The sequence below is a fragment of the Manis javanica genome, chromosome 2 (assembly GCF_040802235.1).
Source record: "Manis javanica isolate MJ-LG chromosome 2, MJ_LKY, whole genome shotgun sequence".
NCBI lineage: Eukaryota > Metazoa > Chordata > Mammalia > Pholidota > Manidae > Manis > Manis javanica.
The window spans coordinates 84,929,701-84,951,671 of NC_133157.1; the positions used below are offsets into that span (position 1 = coordinate 84,929,701).

A 21,971-nucleotide genomic window follows, 5' to 3' on the forward strand; every position below is an offset into this window, starting at 1 on the left:
CAGTAACTACATTGTTTTTCATGTGAAACCTTCATAAGAGTGTATATATCAATAATATCTTTAAAAAATTCTAATAGTAAAAACAATTTTTAAGAGTAAATATGAAATGCTCTTGCAAAAAAAATGTAGTAGAGGTGTTAACTAACCCTATTTTGGTAATCATCTCACAGTAGGTATATGTGTGTCTAATCATCTCAACTTACACAATGTTATATATCAGTTATGTCTCAATAAAGCTAAGGGAAAAAAACTGTTGCATGACAAAGGAACAAATTCAAACATGACACCCACATATATATATATTGTGTATATATGTGTATATTACACTTTTATTCCTCAGTGTCCAAGATCTTTAAGGGCAAGCTGAAAAAACAACTTCAAATGAGCACCCACTATAAGACAGACATTTTGCTAAGCACATTACATTTATTGTCTCATTTGATTTATTTTCTGTGACACAATCTCATCACATGTAAGTATAATAAAAATACCACTCCCATTTTGCATGTAAACCAATAGAATTTAATGTACCAGAAGAAATCATTGTAACTTTAAAAAATTCAGGATTGGAAGTGACAGAGTTTCATTAATAGAAAACCACTTCCCTTTGCTTATGTTTGGGACTCTTAAAACTTCATAAGCTCTCATGCTTCATGCCTTATGTATCTCTTTGTTACCTGTCATCTCTTCCCTACTGCTGCTATAATAAATTACCACAAACTTAGTGGCTAAAAACAATGCAAATTTATTATCTTGTATATCTGGAGGTCAGAAGTCCCAAATAGTCTCAGAGGACAAAAATCAAGTTTCAGTATGGTTGTGTCCTTTCTTGGGGGTCCTAGAACCTGCTTCCTTGTCTTTTCTAGCTCTCAGAGGCTGCCTGCATTCCTTGGCTCATGGCCCCCCCCTCCTCCACTTTCTCCCTATTGGACTTTGACTGATACATTATGCCACCCAGATATTCCAGGGTAATCTCCCCATCTCCAAATCCTTAACTTAATCACATCTGCACAGTCCTTTCAGCCACATGAGGTAACAATCACAAATTCCAGAGCTTGGCACGTGAACACCTTTGAGGGAGCCAGCTCACCTGGGATGTGAGCACCTTTGAGGGTGTCAGCTTACCATACCCCACCTGTTTATTCAAATGAATTTTCATGACTCCATTTTCAGATAATGATTCATAATACCATTTGTATGTTGTTCCCACAGTATTGAGGACAATTGCATTGTATATAACTTTTAGAAAACCTTTTCCTTTCTGCAAAAGAATTTTGTTTCTTGCAGTGTTCATGACAGATTGCACTAATATCTGCTGCATGAATCTATTTCTTAAGCCAGATTTCCTTCAAATCACAGTTACCTGCTTAACTATCAAAGTTGGTACTGAGCAATAATGACCACATTGTCCCTCAGCACTAATTAACCCAGTAAGACAGGTAGGCTATTTCCCACGCATAGGACCTAGTTTGGGGATGGCATCAGCAGTGTGCTTGGCCTTGGTCTCACTAAATGGCTTAGATCTCTTTTTTATTTCACATTTCCTGATACATGTCTTTGCCTTGCTTCCTGGCTATTTCTTCTGCATGTATCTTAGCTCCCAATAAGGTCACATTCATCTTAATAGCCAAAACCAGGTCCTCTTAATTTATGTCTCTCAAAAGTCCAGCAAAAAGTTGGACCCGAAAGAGTTAGCAAGCACCCTGGAGTTTGCATCTGGCCAACAGACTTGTATTGTTTAGGCTAAAGGGTGTTTGAGAAAAAAAAAATTGAAAGCAGTTGGAAACCAGAGGATTTCACAAAAAACCCTCCACATCCAGCTTCTCTTTAAAAATTGGGCAATATGGGCAACCCAGGCCAGCATTTCTGCCTGGGATCCTCAGCTGGCATGCAGGGGCCATATCCCCTATTGACGGGCAGAGGCTCACCAGCCTGACCCTCATAAGCCCTTTAGTTTGAGACTCCTGTGCTAGACACCCTGTAGAGAGCATTTGTGGTATCCTAATAGTATCTCTTCCTTTTTCAAGTGTGGAAAGTGCTTGCTAAACTCACATTTGACCCAGTAACTATGTGAGGGCACCTTCACAGAAAAGTGTTAATATGTATGTTTACCTTTCAACCCTTGCTAATCAGTGTGTGATTGGTGGTCCTTTCAGCATTGACATCATCTGGGAGCTGGTTAGAGGGCTCCTGAAAGGAATCTGCAGTTCAGTAACATACCTGGGCTATTTGGACATAAATTAAAATTTGAGAAGTGCGCCCTAGATGAAGTTGTCAGCTAATTCTATCACACACATATACACACACACACACACACAGGCCAGGCCTAATTCATTTATGTGTCATGGAAATAATATTCTGAAAATCATTAACATGACTTTCTCTTTTGCCTTCCTGAACGTAGAGCCAGAGGCATCCTTCTAAGTGGGTGGTAAGAGATTAGAAATACAAAATACCCAAAGAAAAATAAAATGGGGCAACTTCTCTAGCTTAGGCCAGGAAAAATGAACTCATAGAATTTCCCTATCATTGTTGATGATGGAAGGATAAAATGTAGGAAAAGTAAGAGAAGTGCCACTTTGTCTGAAACTTGAGAGAACATAAAGGCATGAGAGACATTCAGTCCAGAATATGGGCATTTCCTACCACAGCCTCCCTTCTCCGGAGAGGTGGACAGATTCTATAAGGCCCACACTGAAGGCACAAGGGCCTTTTGTCCTCACCCTCCTCTCAGAATCTGCCTTCTACAAAAGGGCCGACAACACAATTTAAGAGGGCAAATACTCGAGCAGACATTTCTCCAAAGAAGATCTATACTCAAGCAGATGAAAAATGTTCAACATTATCAGTCAACAAGGAAATGAAAATCAAAACCACTTTATACCTACTAGGATGGCTATCATAAAGAAAGAATTATAAAACAGAAAATAAGAATGTTGGTGAGGATGTGGAGAAGTCGGAATTCTCATGCATTGTCGGTAAGACTATAAAATGCTTCAGCTAAGTAGAAAACAGTTCAGCAGTGCCTTAAAAAGCTACACATAGAATGACCATGACCCAGCCATTCTGCTCCTAGATACAAATCCAAAAGAATCTTTTAAAGGGACCCAAACACATACTTGCACATAAATGTTCATAGCAGCACTATTAACAATAGCAAAAAGGTGGAAACGACCCAAGCATCCATCAGCTGATGAATGGATACACAAAATGGGGTATATCCATAAATTGGAATACAGTCCAGCCATAAAAATGGTTGAGGTTTGGATACAGGCTACAGCAGAATGAACCTTGAGGACATTATAAGTGAAATAAGCCAGACACACAAAAGAATAAACATTGGATGACTCCACTTACATGAAATACCTAAAATAACCAGATTCATAGAGACAGAAAGTAGATTAGTGGAGACCAGGGGCTGTGGGAGAGAGTAACAAAGAGTTTCTGTGTGGGATGTTGAAAAGGTTTTTGAAATAGTGGTGGTTGTACAATACCATGAATCAAATTAATGCTACTGAATTGTACATGTAAAATGCTTAAAATGACAAATCTTAGGTCATATGCTTTTTGCTGCAGTAAAAAATATATTTTGCCTCTGGGGCTCCCCACAGCAATGTGGATGAGTTGAGAATGGATGGTCAGGGAGTGGGACTAAGTGGACCCGTGACTGCTGGGCCCAAGGCTGAAGGGAAAGCAGGCCACATACCCAGGGGTCTCTAGGCAGTAGAGGCCAAGGTGATGCCAAATCAGGAGGGGAGCCCCCCAGACTGTGAGAGAGGGGCCAAACCAGAGGTGAAGAACACCCAAGCAACCTGCAGAGGAGCTAGAGCCATGGTCCCAGAGCCTGGAGGAGCCAAAGGACCTCTGAGCTGGAGATGCCAGCCCCTCTCTGCCCTCGCAGGGGTTGTGTGAGACACACTCTACCTCCATAGCTCAAGCTACCATTTCAGAAGAGAAGCAAGGGATGGGAGGTAACTGAGAAAGTAGACATTTCTACCTGAGAAGGCTGAGCAACAACTGGTATGCTCAGTGAGCACACTAAAATCTTTAAGCCAGATGGAGTTGATGTTTTAACTCCTTCTCTACCCCCTGGCCCCACCATAAACCAGTGGGTGTGGCTTCATGAGAAGATCAGGCTAAGTAGGATCAAAATAAAGAATTGTATGAAGGTGGGGAGGGGGATAAAGAGGCACAAAATCTCAGTCGTAGTGTATGTTGGTCATGGGGATGAAGTGCAGCATGGAGAATATAGTCAATGGTACCATCGAGAGTAATCGCACTGGTGGGGTGAGGGTTTAATAATGGGTGTAACTGTTGAATCACCATGTTGTGTGTTTGACACCAATACTGTATTGTTTATCAACTACAATAAAAAAATTTAAAAATAAAATAAATTACATGAGTAAGGCAGTACACCCCCCACCTCCTGTTGTACCTCTCAACCCAGGTCCTGATGCCCCCACTTCTGGCTTCTGTGTTTTTTGTGCTAAGAGTCAGGCCTGCAAGTGACTCTCTGGAAAACTGAACTTGGGCTCCAGTGTTCCAGACCTGCAGGTGCGGACTGTGACATTGAACCCTTGCTTGGTTTGTCCCCCATCCCTATCCTTTCTCTGTCCCCTTCCTGGTTCCTTTAGGGGACCCTCCTTAATCACTTAGACACAGAAGCTCATCTTAAGACCTGATTCTGGGTAAGCACCCTAACACATGCGTTTTCTTTACACTCCCAAGTTATAAGATGACTCAATATCAATATTTCTAACCTTGTCACATCTGTTACCTGGCTGACCCTGAAAATATATGAATATGTGGCCCCTATTCTGGGGGATCTGCCTTGTTTGTGGGAGGCACTGAGCCAGGGAGAGAAACTAGGAGAAGGTCAAAAGGACCAGTTAATAAGCAAAGTCACAGGTGGGCCCCTACCTCCTTTCTCCTTTTAGCCACCTCCTTCCCCAAACACCAGTTCTGCTTCTCTATATTGGACTCTAGGCAGATGAGGTGGCTCCAGGAGCCCAAGTGCAGATTTCCAAAGTGAGTCACAGCAGGGCCTGACCCTTAGAACAAAAGCAACTCTTTAAAATTTAAAAATGTGGGGTTTTATTTCCCAGAAAATACAGATTAGTAAGAAATAAAAACAAGATCAACAAAGTCAAATTTTCTATTCTGTATTCTTGAATCCATTAATTTTTTCTCTTTTCTGGATTTCCATCAGATACTTTGGGATTTCTTCTGCTAGTTTAAGTTACACAGTATATTTGTTCAGCAGTAGTTGTATTCATGTTTATTTACCCCAACCTATTTCTTAAATGTATCGACATCTGTGTCTTCCCCTAAAAGCACTACTCAGCTGCTGCTACTCTGATCCCAGGGATCATGTCTATCATCCGGATCACTGCAAAGCCTTAATCTTGGATTTCTCTGCTTCCACCTGTCAGCCGTGTAGTCCTTTCAAAAGCCAAAGTTGGCACTCTTCTGCTGAGCACTGTCCAGTGACACTCTATTGGACTCAAAAGAGAAGTCAAAGTTTGTAGCTTGGCCCACAAGGACCCATGCAGATGGAATTCTTGCTCTTGATCTGACATCATCCCCATTAAGCCCCCTAAGACCCCTGGGCTCCAACATATAGATAGGCCTTGCTGCTCTTCCTCAAAATTGCTGTGGAAGGTCCCCACCTCAGGGCCTTTGCACAAGCTGTTGCTTCTTCTACCTCTTGCCTCTTTTATGTCTTTGCTAAAATCTTCCCTCCTAATGAGGTATACCCTGTTCATTTATTTAAAATGGAAACAAAAAGTTCTCCCAGCAGGTCCAATATCCTTACCCTGTTCTATTTTTTTTTTCTCTTTCAACAAACCATTGTCTCCTAACATATTATATAATTTATTTATTTATTTATTATGTTGATTGTTTATTTTCTGATTCCCCCAACTAACATGTGAAGTCCTTGAGGGTAGGGATCTTCTCCTGGTTTGCCTACTGATCTATCCTGAATATACAGGCCAATTTCTGGCACAAAGCAGTTAGTCAGTGGATGGATGAATGAATGATGCTCTATTTTTCTTATAATTCATCTTCCAATTTTCTGTCTAATTGTCTTTTTCCTTTTAATTACTAGGATATTTCTTCATGTTTACTTTCTGAATATTGTCTTGAATTTCACATTTCTGCAATCATATATTTCCAAAAGCTTTTTCATGTTTTCTAAATGTTTCATGTTTATAATGTTTCATCATGGATGCAGTATCTTCTTTATCTTGAAGTCTTCTTGAATAGTCCGAGTTTCTTTTTTCAGTTTTTGTTTTTGTTTTCCATACTAAAAGATTTCTTCAAATTTATGATGAACTTTGTCTATTCATATTTAAGGTTGAGGCACTATATTCCATATACCTGGGTGGAACTTCTCAATGGGTGGGCCTCACTGGGTGGTGATAGGCGTCAACCTTTCCTCTCTTGCACTGAACCCCAAATACCAGTATCTATAGGATTGGGAGGAGAGGGCTGGTTAGTTTCCCAGCAGAAAAGAATCCTCTTAGCTTTCCTCTTAGCTCCTGTCTGGGAGCACACTCCTGGCCTCTTGGGTTAGGGGACCAATGTCAGGGGACCTGAGCAGAACACAGGGGGCTCCAGGGCTGCCAGCTCAGGGTGTATATTTTCACTTGAGTTTTTCAGTAGAGAACGTTGTCGTTGCCGTAAGTTGGATCATGAATCCCCACAGTCAGAGTCCAAATGGTTCAACCTGTCTGATCTTCTGCCAGTGTAGGGGCAAGGCAAATCTCTGTCTGATTGGTGGGCAGAGAGTGGAGAGCAGCTTGGGAGTCTGCTTCTAACAAACACCAACATTCCTCCTGCTTTTAGCTCTACTCTGTATCCACGCTTCTGAAGCACCCAGCAACCGGCACTTTCAATTCCTGAACCATCTCAGAGTTTAGTGGTGCAAACCTGCTCACTTCAACCTTCCTGGCTGGTGGGTATTTTAGCTTCCGGTTTGTAGACATCCACTGATTTGCTTGCTTCTTCCAGAGTTTTGTTAAGATCTCACCTCTGCTGCTGTCTTTCTTTATTCTGCTTTCTTTATTCTTCTGGGTTTATGCCTGTTTAATTTATTTTTCTGCATTTCAGTGGGATTTCAGGAGGGAGCAAAAATTAAAATATATTAATCACCATATTTAATAGGAAGTGATTTGTGTTATGTCCAATATAAATAATACTTATGTATAAATAAAAGAAAAACATCTCCATTTTTCTTGTGAAGGTGGTTTCTTGGATTTCCCCATACTCTTTCAAAAGTAATTAAAATTTACAGCTTGTATTTCTTCTAGAAAATAGCTAGCTTTGGACAGTACAAATAATCACAAGATTTCAATCTATGTGAATTTCAGTTTGGTGAAAGTAAGTATCAGCCTTAGATACAGAACAAAGTTAAGGTAGAGCAGTCAGTTATAGTAATTATAAAAAAACCACTCATTATATGAGGTTGAATCACTGATTTAATTAAGATTAATACAGTAAAGTATTACATAATTTTTAGTTCACAGTTCTATATAATATGATCCAAAGATCATGGGTTTATATGAGATACAGATTATCAAATGAAACCAAGTTTTTCTTCATATATATTTATTTTTACAATACTTTATAAAAAATATCTACTCTTGAAAGACATTTCAATACTTTTAAATGATGGGTGGGAGCATTGTGTTCTGGCCCAGTAAATTAATCATTTATTCCATTGGAACACTGCTTCCTAGTATTTTAAACTCAAGTCTCTTTTGGGCAAATGTAAAACACCATTTCTCCCAATCCTTGCCATTTCTGATAAATTTCACTTAACAGCCTTGGAGATACTTGTTAACCTTTACCTTCAGTATCTTTAAGTTATAAAAATAAGATTTTTTTTCCAAATAACCTAATGAATATACATTTTTTGCAAATCACATTTTCTCCCTTCTCCAGATTCTAATTAGCTCTTCTGGCTGATGGTATGAGGGAGAACAGGTGACCTTCCCAGGCTGGTAATACTAAATGGAGGATGATTTCAGAAGCGATAATGGTTTTTCCTTGCTCATGAGCATAACTGTTATGTGAGATTTTGGGCAAGGGGAAGAATTTTCAAACGATGTGAATATTTTATTGCTTACATAGTGATTTCCAGTGGGGTCCATTCCCTTCCAGACTTGACTAAATCACTGTGATAATTGAACTGATGGATAATGTACATTTAAAAACTGAAGATGACTACCTTTATCATATCGATGGCAGCACATTTAACATCTCATTCATAGGCACAATGAAGTGGTTGTTTCACAGTTTCAATAACATATTTAATCACATTAAATTAATTGGTGGAAAAGTCATTTTTAAAATCCAGTTATAGAAATACAGGGAAAAGTACTAGAAGGAAAAATTAGATAAATTAGACTTTATCAAAACTTAAAACTGTGTTTCAAATGATACCAACAAGAGAGTGAAAAAAAAAATGACCCACAGAATGGGAGGAAATATTTACAAGTAATGATTTGTGAGGGACTTGTATCCAGAAAATATGAAGAATTCTCACAATTCAATAATAAAATGATAAATAAACCAATATCAAAGTCAGCAAATTATTTGCATGGACGTTTCTCTAAAGAGGATATACAAATGTCCATAAGCACATTAAAAGACTCTCAATGTTGTTAATCATTAAGGAAATGTAACTTAAAAACTGACTCGGATTGCTGCCATACAAAAGGCCTGATGTCAGTGCCGCCGAGGACATTGAGACTGTTGGACCTTCACACGTTACTGGTGGGGATATAAACTGTACAGCTACTTTAGAAAAACAACTTGGTAGCTCCTCAAAATGTTAAAATGGGGTGACCATAGCACTCATAAATTCCACTCCTACGTATATACCCCAAAGAACTGAAAATGTCCACACAAAGCTTACATGTGAATGTTCACAACAGCATTATTCATAATAGACAAAAAGTGGAACAACCCAAATATCCATCAACTGATGATGGATAAACAAATGTGGTGTAGCCACACAAGGGAATATTATTCACACATAAAGAGGAATGAAGTACTGATTCAATGCTTCAACGTGGATGAACCTTGAAAGCATTATGCTAAATCAAAGAAGCCAGACACAGAGAATCACATATTGTATGATTCCATTTATATGAAATGTCCAGAAAAGGGAAATCCACAGACACAGAAAATAGATTAATGCTTCCTAGGGGCTGGGGTGAGGGTGAGGGGCTGTGACTATTAATAACTATGGTATATCTTTCTGGGATGATAAAAATGCTCCAGAATTAAACAGTGGTGAGTGGTGTACAATATTGTGACTCTACTAAAAATCGTGAATTATATACTTTTAAAGGATGAATTTTATTTTATGGCATGTGAGTTATATCTCAATAAAGCTATTATTAAAAAATAATTTCTCTGATTATCTCAAAAAATCTCTGAATTACCAGGTAGTTGGACTCAAGATCTAACAAGATCCACATAGTCCATTTGGTTGATGAATCTCTTACGCCTCTTTTAACAGCCAATCATTTCTCTTCTCTTTTTCATGCCCTTATTTGTCAAAGGAACCCCTTACTACACCAAGTTACTTTTTTACCTGTGTTGGAGCTGTGAGGGTGCACAATGGTGAATTTCTTTTATTTTAAAATGTCAGCCCCTCAAACATTCCACTTTCATTCTGGAAGAAACAAGCCTGGTCCCCCATTATAGGAAATTCTGGAGCTTGAAAGACTTAGATTCTCATTAGTCTGCCTCTCTTAGCATCCCCCCATCATCCCCTCCACCTCCCTCATTGCTGACCTCTGCCTGTTCTCCATTACCCTTCAGCCCAGCCTGGCCTCCCCAGGGTGGCACATGAATTGCAATTCCAGATGTGGACAGACCAGAGACGGGCCTATTGGGATGATTATTTCCCTTGATCTGGATGCCATCCTTCTGTTCATATAAATGAAGATCTCATTAATTAGTTCATTCACCAGCTCACACTCAATGCAATTTCTCTCCAAAATCGATTAGAACACTGAGGGTGTGTTTGTATGTGTGTGTGTCTATTTTCTCATAGAAACTTCTTATGCCTGACTGTGTACTTTTACAGTGGAATTTTGGGCCTAATGCAGGTTGTTATTTTTGGTTGTTTGTATTAAATTTCATTTGGTTGATTTCTGTCTGTATAATCTTTATTTTTTTAATTGAAGTATAGTTGACATTATATTCATTTCAGGTGTACAAACATATTCAACAATTATATCCGTTGCAAAATGCTCACCAGGAAAAGTGTCATCTGTACATTCAGTAAAGATCTTTTTGAATCCTGAGTTTTACATACTCTACAAATCTGAGAAGCACACTTCTCTGTTGCAAGGTCAAATACAGAGCTCTACAGTTCTCCTGTAAAGACCTCCTTCCCATGGGACATTGACACATTGCTTCTTTGACCTCTTTGGTTTAATCAACTGTAAATCCACGGAGCCATACCATAACCCAGGCCTTCGTTCTCCATGTACTGTACACGAATATCATGAAAGACTTTGAGAAATGCCTATCTGAAAAAGCTGCTCATTTATTTCCAGACCCATTTCATTTTTCTGTACTTTTTATCACAGCTCGCTAAATAGTACAGGCTTTCCATGATCTCAAGAATTTAAGAATGAAATGAGGCCCCAAATTCCAAGGTTAGATTGTTTTGCTGAAAAAATTTGATATCCATATTACTCTGCTTGTAAATCCATGATTTCTAATCTTTAAAATGTAGTCTTTTAAAAAATGATCACTACGTTGTTTTAACAGACCTCTGCCTTTACTGATATTTCTCTTCTTTCTCCTTGCCTTTGAATTCTGTTTAGCCATATGACATTTTGAACAAAATATTCATTGATTCTGATGCTTTTTTTCTGAGTATTTTCTAGCTTTCTAAAAATTCCTTGAGAGTATCTATATTTACTAAACTCTCTTAAATGAGTCTTATGATAAATACCTTATGGTTATAGCCTTTACCTTAACTGCTTGTTCATTTTTACATCCTCTATTAAGAAAGGGCAAACTTTAAGTTTATATACTGCTCTGCAGAAAATCAGAATGTAAAATGTAACCTCCAAAACCAGCCACGAATGCAGTGAATTCAACTCTAAGGCAAGCTGAGAGACTCAGAGACTTCTTTATGCCATGTTCTGGAAGAAAATCCCCACTCCCAAAGCCCATAAAATGATAGGCACGGATGAGAGAGCCACAGACAGTGCAAACAGCTGGACAGCCTCCCTTTGCCATGCCTGCTGCTCTTGCATGACCACTTAGACTCTGCACCTGCACGGGCCGCCGTCAGCGATGTGTATGTGGCCGGGCGAATTTGACGCTCTGCCGTTTTCACAGCCTCTCATCCAGGGAACATTTGTGTTCAGGAAACATCGGTCAGTTTAGGATCGCAAGGGATTGGTAGCACTCCCTGCGTTTAACGGGGTGATCACCCTATAGGAAGGTCGCATTCTTCGTCAAGTGTGGGTGGACCCACATTCTAAACGGAAAAACAGCCAAGCTTGGACAACACTACGTGGTTCAGTTTCTGCAAGGTACAAACCTGATCCTCAATTTTCTCCTGCTAAAACTGTAAACAAAGCATTAAACAAAGCAAATGTTCTGTAGGAATCCTGTGTGCAGGGTATGGGGAAGGTGCACTCCCTGTCAGAGCCGACATTTCAGGGACACCTTTGGTCCAGAGGAGACATATGGCTTTTGTGCTTTTCAGCCAGGAATGGATATACTGTGCTTCAGGGAAATGTTCCGAATGTGGTCGTATCGATGCGGCTTATAACTTTATAGCAGATTAATGAGGATCTGAAAGATAGGGGAAGTCTGATCTGTTACTGGGTAATGTGGTGATTAATGCTCATGATGTAATAAGGAAGTCTTAATTAGGACACTACAGGGAAAAAAATCCCAACAGGCTTTTTCACTTAACCAAAGCTTCCACCACTGAAAGAAATTTTGAAGTGTCATTTAATAAGCTTTTTGGACTCAGGATGTAAAGTCAGAGGAGAGTCTATTAAGTGTTGAATCGAGAGTGAGCAACAAAACAATCCACCGAGAATTCATACCTTTCCTAATGAAAATTTCTACATCAGGACAAATTATTGTGAAAATATGATTTGTGGTTATAATAACAAACTTGTCTGTGTTTGTGACGTTTCAACTATACTTTATACTCAGTTCTTTTAAGAATATGGGAAACATGCAGCGTCATTCTGAAGAGGACAATTTTTGCTCCCCTTATAGCCTTTAATAAGGTCGTTCAGATGTTCGGAACAGAACCAAACACCTCCATTTTTTAAAAGTGAATCATACAGTCCTTTTCCTTTGGGCCAATAAAAATATTTTAAGATGGCAGGCCTTAATAATAGTCTACCTTACACACATGACATTTTTGTGTCAAATTTTCCTTTTGTATTGGAGGAAAATCAGAGAAATAAAAACCCAAAGAAACTTTAAACTAGTATGCACATAGAAGAGGGACATTTTCTTCCACTTGAAATATGTGTATGAAACAATTTTGCAGCCTTTTAAATAATACCAGCCAAATGCTCTTTTGCATCCTACTTAGCAGTTTCTAGAGGTTAATGACTAGATTCTAGAGGTTAATGACCATCTGAGGAGGATCAGTGAACCAAGGCTTTGTCCGAACTATTAACCTCAACCAATCATTAATTGCTAGAACTGTCTTGGACCTAGGAGATTAGCCATAGTTTAAGACTGAGGAGAAGGAAATAGAAACTTGTAATGTTGTCTTTATGGGCTATGCCCTTTAATTTGGAACATTGTGGCAATTACTGTTTTGTGCACTGGCCAATCAGATGCTTTAAACCATCATTCAGCATTCTACCTAGCAGTGCTGTAATTAAAGGTCTCGTCTTTTAAAAGGAAGTAACGTCTATTAATTTCTATTTACTTTAGCTGCTTATGATCTTTATATCCCTTGCCAGAGATGGTTTTGTATTTTTTTCTTAGAATCTTTGCACAGGTGTTTTTCTTTCTTAGAAAAGTCTACCCCTGGTCTGGAAGCCCACTGGTGCACTCAAAAAGGTCTAGGGCAGAGTCAGAAAGTCTTTCCAAACCTCTGCAGTTCCCCCACCCCCTCCCTCGGAGTCTTATAATTTCACATTTAGCACTGAAGGTTTTGTATTGGGCAGGAAAGCATCTTAGGTATCTCCGCAGTGTCCATGTTATTCTCAGTACGTAGTAGGCCCTCAAAAACGTATACCGATCTGATTGTATGCAGGTGAACCAAGTCTTCTTATGTGTATATTTAAACATGGTAGTCATTCTTATTTTCAAATAATCATGTGTCTGAGACGCCTGTTCAGAGTAGTGGCACCCATGACCTATTACTAAAGGAAAGAAGAAAGTATATAAAATATGATTCTATATTTTTAAAAAGAAAGGAAAACAGTCTTTTTCCTTTTTTCCTAAATTTTTGAATTATTAAATAAGTCACACATCTATGAACATATGCAATTAAGCATCTCTTGTTCTGAAAAAATTCCAGGCTTCTTAAAGAACAGAGGAGTTGGGAAGTGTCAGGCAAACCAAACAAAAATCCTCAAAGCAGTCCACTCAGACTTGCCTTACATCAAAACCCTTTCTCATTAGTTTCTCTGCCTTAAAAGGTGCTGCATGGGGTGGGAGTACAGAGGCAGACTAGGGATGAGGGGAGAGTTACAATGTTTATTCAGTCTTCCTCTGAGATTCTCAGTGTTTTGTAAACACTATCTCCTCAATCCTCTGGATGACTGGGTGGCAAGATGCTTAATTTTTCTTGACAAATATTTTATCTATGATATAGAAAAACTAAATGCAGCGAAAGATCTTAACAGAAAGCAATTAGATGATGAGAGACTCATTTTAATGTATGCCCATGAGTACAGTTCAGAGCAATCTACACTCCATTCTTGGTTTTTAGCCGCATTTTTTAGCGTCTTCCAACATGCAAAGTTCCCATGTGTAGGATTCCCAAGAAACGGATCACAGTGGTTGACTTAAGGGACAGAAATTTGACAGCTGAAGGGAGGGACTGAAGGAGGGGGAGTTCTTCACTCTATACTCTTTCGTACCTTTTGGATTTACCTATTCAAAAATTAATTAAAATTTTAAAACCACAAACCTTCCTAAAACAGTTTTCAAGAGAGCAAATTCATTCAGAAGATCTGCTTCTGTATGTTTTCCCTCTGATTGCCAGGAAACCTGGTGGCTGTGCTTTAAACTCTGTGTTTCTTTGTAATATTCTGATATAAATTAGTATGCAATTTAGGGTCCATATTAAAGGGAGAAAACTCAGAGATTAAAAAGAAATGAGAAATGCTGTGTGTTGAAGGTCTTTTGGATCTCCCTCTCTGTGGATTTCTACCTTTATTGCACTTCCCTAATCTGGATTGCAGATCACACCAAAGACATTTCAGGTGTATTAACAAACCACCAAGAGTTTTTAAAAGAAGAGGTAATCCTCCTCCTTTTCCTGATTTCACCCACCCTTCACCTCCTTACAAGTTTGGTCTTGCTTGAATAAAAGAGATGGGGGGTCTTACACTGACTAGTAATGAAACCCAACTTTAGAGCAGAAACAAGGAAAGAGTAGAATCAGAGGAACTGGTGTGTGGGTGAGAAACATACTTAATGATTGTGTGTATGTAATTTTGCACCCACCTCCCAAGGTTTGAAATTTCTCCCAGTCAATCCCAAGGGTAGCATCGTTTCCAGACAGACCTGTTTTCCAGCTTAGAGTCAAAGAACCTAGGGTGGTTTCGTTCCCTCCCCTCTGAGCTCCTGAGCAGTGTTTCTCCAACTCTGAAGTGCATACAGATGGACCCCAGCAAGTGTAAGTGCATAGCTTTCTTGTTAAAATGCACACTCCGGTTCTGCTGATCTGAAGGGCCCTGGATTCTGCGCTTTGAAACGCTGCCCAGTGACATCCTTGCTGCTGGCCCCGGGAGCACTCTGAGAAGCAAGGATTTAGACAGAACCGATGTCTGTTAAACCTGGTTCAGTTGCATGAACTGATGACCTTGGTGCCAACAATTAAAAGGTTCTTTTTCTTAGGTAATGAGTCTGGAGATTGGCAGACTAGGTTGCGCAGGTATTTCCACAGTGACACCAGGGGCCTCAGATCATTTGTTTTTGCTATGCCGTCTGTCACATGTGGTTTTCACTCTTGTGCTCACAATACAGTGGTTTCTGGGTGTCACATCACCTTCTGTTGTGACGTTAGCAGGAGGAAGAGCTAATGGGAGGGGATAAGGGTGTGTGCCAGCTGAACCTGCCTTTTCTAATCAAGAAATCAGTGGCCCTCCTGGAAGCCACAGCTTTACTTTCTCTATCATCTCACTGTACAGACTATGACACAGGACCGCTTGCAGCTTGAGGAGACTTGGTAACACGTTGTTTTGGCCAGGCTGTTGTCACCCTGAATGAAACGATAGCCCTGCTGGAAAGGAAGCAGGAGAGACTAGAGACCAAGGGGCTGCGACGGCAGAACAGCAGCTCCCCAGACATCCACGTCCGAATTGCTGGAACCCCACACAAAAGGCACTTTGCAGAAGAGGTTGTTAAGGCTCTTCAGATGGGGAGATCATCCTGCATTAACTGGTGTGCCTGATGCAGTCCCAGGGTCCTTAGAAGAGGGAGGCCAGAGGGCCAGAGTCAGAGCAGATATGACACCAGAAGCAGAAGTCAAAGTGAGGTGGGGCCATGAGCCAGGGCAAGCAAGCAGCATCTGGGAGCTGGAAGAGGCAAGGAAATTCTAGATTCTCCAGAGCCTACAGGAGGAATGCCTCCCTGTGACGCTTTGATTTTAGCCCTGTGAGACCTACTTGAAGTTCCGACCTTCAGAACTGTAAGGTAGATGTGTTGTTTAAACTGCTGGGTTTGGAGTAATTTGTCACAGCGGCGTAAGATCCTGATACAGAGGCCAACTAGCACTGTCTCAGCCTGTGTTAGGAGGCGTGACCAGGCAGCAAGGAGAGAGAAAGAAGCGTGAGAACAGAGCACCCTGTGGTCCAGCAGACACACAGATGGCCCAGAGGGTGGTCCAGACTCAGGGCCTTGGTCAAAGGAGAGCTACTGAGATAGATCACAGGATGCAAACATGCAAATGCACTCAGCCAATGAAGACACCCGTCCTGAACTATGAACACTAAAATCTATTTGTTTTACATTGTGCTGGCCAAAGAATATTTCTCAGTGAAATCATGGCCCACAAAGGAACCATAGTGATCATCTGGCCAAACCCCTCCAAGCACTGGAGGGCTCAGGCCTGATGGTGGTGATTCGTCCCAGCCAGTTGTCCCCTGTCTCCTGTGCGAAGGCGCCATCTGTCTCCTCATTGCTTCATGCTTCCATGTTTTAGGTGGTAGTGTTGCCAGATGAAATGCAGGCTACTTAATTTGAATGTCAGATACACAACAAATAATTTATAAGGCTTGAGTGAGTTTACTATTGCTCCTATAACAAATCACCACAAACTTAGTGGCTTAAGGCAACACAATTTATTACCTTACAGTTTTGTGTGTCCGCAATCCCAGTGGGTCTCCAGGCGCCAAAATCAAGCAAGGTGTCGGCAGGATTGTGTTCCTTGTGGAGGCTTGAAAGGAGAATCCACTTCATCGTCTAGTCCAGTTTCTAAAAGTCACTTGCAGATTCTTTGGGCCTTTCTTCCATCTTTACAGTCAGCTCTGTAGGATGCTCCAATCTGCCTCTGACCCTCCTGCCTCCCTCTTATAAGGGTCCCACGATTGCTCTGGGCTATCCAGATAATCCAGGATAATCTCCCAGTTTGAAGAGCCTTAATCAAGTCACATTTGCAAAGTCCCTTTTGCTATGTAAGGTAACATAGTCACAGCTTCCAGAGATTAGAACATGGACACCTTTGTGGACCACTTTTCAGCCTACCACAGCTATGTCCCAAATATTGCATGGGGTACAGCCACACTAAAAAAATCATTCATTGTTTTTCTAATATTCTGGTGTAGCTGGGCATATTGTATTTTTATTTGCTAAATGTAGCAACCCTAGTTTTGGGGTGTGTGGGTGGGGTATGTTCTCTGTAGCATGGAAACTATTACATCTAAGACTCCAACAATAAACAGCTCGGTGAGCTGCTTTGGAAATAAATGCTTTCCATTTCATACAAATGGGTATTAGCATTTGAATGTTTTGCCTTATATGTTTAGTGAAAAGCTATTAAGCAATTTCTACTAAACTAACCTTCAATATGGACATTTCATCCCTTAGAATAACTGAACATATCGCAGCGGTCGGAGAGAAAGGAGGCCAAGTATTTATTTTAAACATTTCCAGTTCTCCAAACACCAAATGGTTCAATTCTCTCAACCAGCCCATTAATAAATCTGTTATCCAAAAATGTGGGTCTAAACATGGCTTAGCTTGGCCATACTTAATTATTGAGTGTATAGAATGTGTCTCCTTTTGAACCAAAACACTTCATGGGCAAGAGTGGGGCCAGGAAATGGGACTATGGCAGCCTAGCATGGGTTCAAAATTAATGTCTCCTGGACCGGCTGTGTTGAAACAAGCCCTGATTTCCACTCCAGCTGTGCTCTGAAGAACCCTGGGACAAGTCGTCTCTGTGGGTGCTTCTCACTTCCGCTGGCTTCTCTTGCCTGACTCTTTCCCAGCCTGACGGTAGCAGGAGACCTCTCCTAGTGAAGGGTGGCTGAATTCAACCACCTCCCATCCCAGGATGGGTCAAAATGTCTCTTTTTTTAACAACTAATTAAAATTGATTATAATTAGCAGGATTCACAGTACTCTGATGCTCAAGTCCGTTTGAAGAACTGCAAAACTGTTTTAAACAGATTTGCTCTGGTATGAAGAAAAATTATCACAAACTTGGAAATAAAGCCAAGAAGATAACTGTGTTTTTCATGTTTAAAGCATTAACAGCCCCATTGAAGGATTATCTAGTTCTCTGGGCCTAGGAGGCTGTACTGTTGTTTTACTTTGCTGGTTACTATTAATTAAAGGCTCAGACCTGAGGCAGCAAAGCATTAACCTGCAGATTTTCATCCTGTCCAGCAGAAATGCGGTTATTTCTCTCAGGTAGAAGAGGTCACCCCAAAGATTGTGATTTCATTGCTCCAAAGCAGTCATGTTTTATACCCAACCGAATAAGGTTCTTCTAACCTCTCTTTCCCAAACTGCCTTTCCTAACGAGCTATTTAAGCGCTTGTCTCTTGGAAGCTCTTCAAACCAGCTTTATACCCTTACTAGATCCCTCATTATTTAATGAGCTGAATAAAGTTTATGATATGTACTCATCCTATATTTACAGAGCCATGCTTTGACTTTGTGAAAATTGTGCTTTGACAGGGTTGAGTCTGTCAGGCTTATGTGGGTTTGTTTGAACAGCTTCTTTCCTTCTGGTTTGAAGATCAAATTTTCTTAGCATGGCATTCAGGGTTCTGCACACTGTGGTGCCTGCTGCCATCTCTTCTCGGTAAACCATCCCCTAGACTCCTCTCCCCACCCACACCATCCCCTTTTCGGGCAGAGTCAGATGCCCCCCTACCCTGTGCCCCTAGCATTCACAGACACACATTTATTGATAAATTGAACAATTTCCTACCCCTGTGGTTGACCTGGGCTATAGAGGTTGATTCAGATAATGCAGTCGGTCTCCTGGCCACAGTGAGGGCTTCATAGGGTCACGAAACCCACAGGCCAGTCAGCACTGTCCTCAGGACATTTAGTGGAATGGTGTGACAAAGTCACTTTCTCTCCTGCAGACAAAAGCCTGCGGCCCTGGAATCTGGTGGCAGCCATCTCAGGACCATGGGAAGCCAAGCTCTGGAGGAAGCAGCAAGTGGCTTTGAGAGTTGGGAAGAACTGGAATACAGCTTCTGGGTCAGGACTTCATAGCCCTGCTTCTAGACCTCTCAGTTCAATGAGCCCGTAGATCTCTCTGATCACTGAAGCCTGTTTAAATCAGGCTTTCTCTTTCCAGAAGCATCCTAGCCCATACAATCCCCATACCGCTCATTTGCATATCCATCAGTGTTTTCTCAGTAATTTTGTATCTGCTGAACTTCTGCCCAGAGAGAAATGCCTCTGTGATCTCAGCGCCTTGGTTTGCGGCTCAGTGGGCCTCAGCATGTGTGCCCTTGATTAGCTATAGGAAAGTGGTTTGGGGAGCTATATACTGATACCTCTGAAAGTAATTAAATGAAAACATACTTTCCTCAACCTTCTGCAGAGTCCAGGGTCTCCAGAATTCCAAGGCTTGCTAACCTTCCCTGGCATCCCTGGCCGCCCACCTGGAGCCACAAGAATCTCTCCATGCCTCTACCCATGGCATCCGCCCCTGCCTTCTTCCTCTGCAGACTCTCAGAGAGGAAATGCCTGGGCAGCTAGCCAGCCTGGCAAACTGGGGACCTCACAGAGCCCCTCAGAAATGTGTTCACATCATACTCAACAAGGCGCACTTTGTTACTCGCTAGCTTGGATCTGGCCAGTGTGGAAACAGCGTTCGGTGGGGAGACTAGACGGAAAGCTGCAGAGCAACTTCCACTCTGAGCAAACCCGCTTCAGGGTCAGTCTGGGAAATCACCCAGGTAGGGATTTTGCTGTCTGCCTCAGGGCCAGAGGATGAGTCTCCTCAACACCCAGTGCAGATGCCGGGAGGCGCTTGGGAATCTTCTCTCCCCACTGGCATTCGCGCCTCTGACTAGCGCCCTTGTCTCTCTCGAATAACTACTTTTTGACGTATGTGCCAATTTTGTTTTCACACTTGTATCTCTCTTGCATGAAGAGTGAGAATTCAAAAGTATCTGTGGGTACAACCCACCTGGCGAGCTTTTTGGTGTTTAGTGCATTTGTATACATTGACAGTAACAAGGAAAAAAAACCTTACTTTGAACTGGTTCAAGTTGGAAGGAGCCAGATTTTGGTAAAATTTAAATTGAAACTCAGTAAGCTCTTAAACACAAAGGGAGAAAATTTGTATGCTTCAATTCCTAAATAAAATTGGTATCCATTCTAAAAATATTGAAGGATATTAAAGTGCTGTGTTCCTGTTTCATATTTCAGGTGTTATTTACTCTTGTGTTAGTTTCCCAGAACCCACTTCATCTGGGACAAACTGTTGCTAATAATTCATATATGAATAACCATCTCTCCATGTTAAAATAGAATGAACTAACCAGTATCAACCTGCTTTTTACACCACAGGCCAGAAGTTTCTTCCCTGCCCACCACCTGGGGTCACTTAGGGGTGTGGTGTTACCATTTAAACACAAAACACTCTCAATCCCTATATTTCTTTCTCTTTATATTGATGCATGAAACACCCAGAGAAAAAAATAACAAGTAGATGTGTGAGGCAGACACCCATACAAAGAAGCAGAATTTATAATTTGTGTCGTGTTAACAGGTTGGTTAACACTTTTTTCTTTGACCTGGTACCTGGTGCCATCACAAGCATGTAATATTAAACCCATGGTGTTCCCATTCGAGGCGTGGCTGAGGGGGTCCTGCAGGTGGACACCCATAAGTTATTTTGGACAATAATGGCTTCTACATTTGAAGAACCAAGAGAACATTCTGGGTTGTAATATATATGAGGCAGGTGGTGCAGAAGTTGGGATGGTCAGGGAAGATTTCACCGAGGAGTGGAAATACACGAGATCTTCATGGCTTGAAGAGTGAAATGCAGATTGATTGGGCAGGGATGGCGAAGACCCAATGTACACCCCACCTCCAAACCCGGGGTTGCCCTTTGATACTGAAGTGAAATCACCACAGAATAAGGGGAGGTAGATTATTCTCATGAAAATGCTTGGCAAGAAAAGCAGCTTCACCAAGGAGGGGCGCACATTTGAAGAACGAAGGCCTCCACCAGAGTGTCTGTTCGGATCAAAGACTTGAAGTTGAGAGAAGCAAACAGTGAGTGTGTAGCATCGCCCAATAGGGAAAGAAGATGAAACTAATTCCTTCTAAGAGATCTATAGCTTCCCACTCACCAAAAAACTATTGTAGGAGGTACATTTTCAACCAGCTGAACTCAACATTTCGACGATCCCTGAAAGCATACTTAGTACCAAGACTCGGGAGAGGGGGCTCAGTCATTCTCTGTTCCCACACATGCATCTCCTCCCCTACCCAGCTTCCTCCACCCTGAACCTTCAAAGCCCCGCTACCCCCCACTTCCTTCCTCCACTTCTTGCCCCATCTAGTCTTTGTCATCCATCGTTCATTGAAGATTCTTGCATATAATCCACATGTTGTTTCAGAATAAATGTGTTTTTTTTTATTGTGGTAAAATATACATAACATAAAATTGACCATTTTAACCATTTTTGAGTGTACAGTTTAATGGCATTAAGCATATTTATATATTGTACAACCATCACCACTCTGCTAAATGAGAGATTTTTTATTGCACCATATATGTTAATTTAGTTCTTAATTTTATCAAAATTATATATACACGGAGTTTGAGTAAAATGGTTCAGTAAAGTCGCTGCCTACATCAGCAGTTCCCAGACCACCCACTCTCCATTTCTTGTCCCTCCTTCCCCAGCAACAATGATTTCCAATTCCTTTAGCTACTCCTTCTCTAATTATCTCTATGTATCTAAATCTGTTGAGACTCTTTGATTTTTCAATTTTAGAAATCACCTATTGTTTCCAGCATGGACAAGGCAGATTTTACTCCTTGGGTCAACTTAACCTACTGCACATATATGTCGCATAACCTCATCCTACTAATGTAGTTACACTATAATTTAGCTAGATTGCTATGCACTGTTGACATTTTCATGATGATGAACTTGAATGGAAGCACAATTTAGAGCAGAGCCATGTAGAAGACATTATTCTCTTGCACAATGTTTTATTTTTCCTGGAGTCAATAATTTTCTTACTTCATCACATGCTAAGTTTTCTGTGTGCCTATTATAAGTTAT

General features: G+C 40.8%; 1 protein-coding gene across 1 annotated transcript in view; it reads left to right on the forward strand.

The window, feature by feature from the left end:
* LOC108383416 (uncharacterized) overlaps positions 1 to 21,971 on the forward strand; it is a 48,092-nt gene that overhangs the window by 21,347 nt on the left and 4,774 nt on the right. The window contains exon 5 of the mRNA XM_073219977.1: positions 19,262 to 19,619. Within this exon, the coding sequence (XP_073076078.1) occupies positions 19,262 to 19,619 (358 nt within the window). The remainder of the gene's footprint in view (positions 1 to 19,261; positions 19,620 to 21,971) is intronic.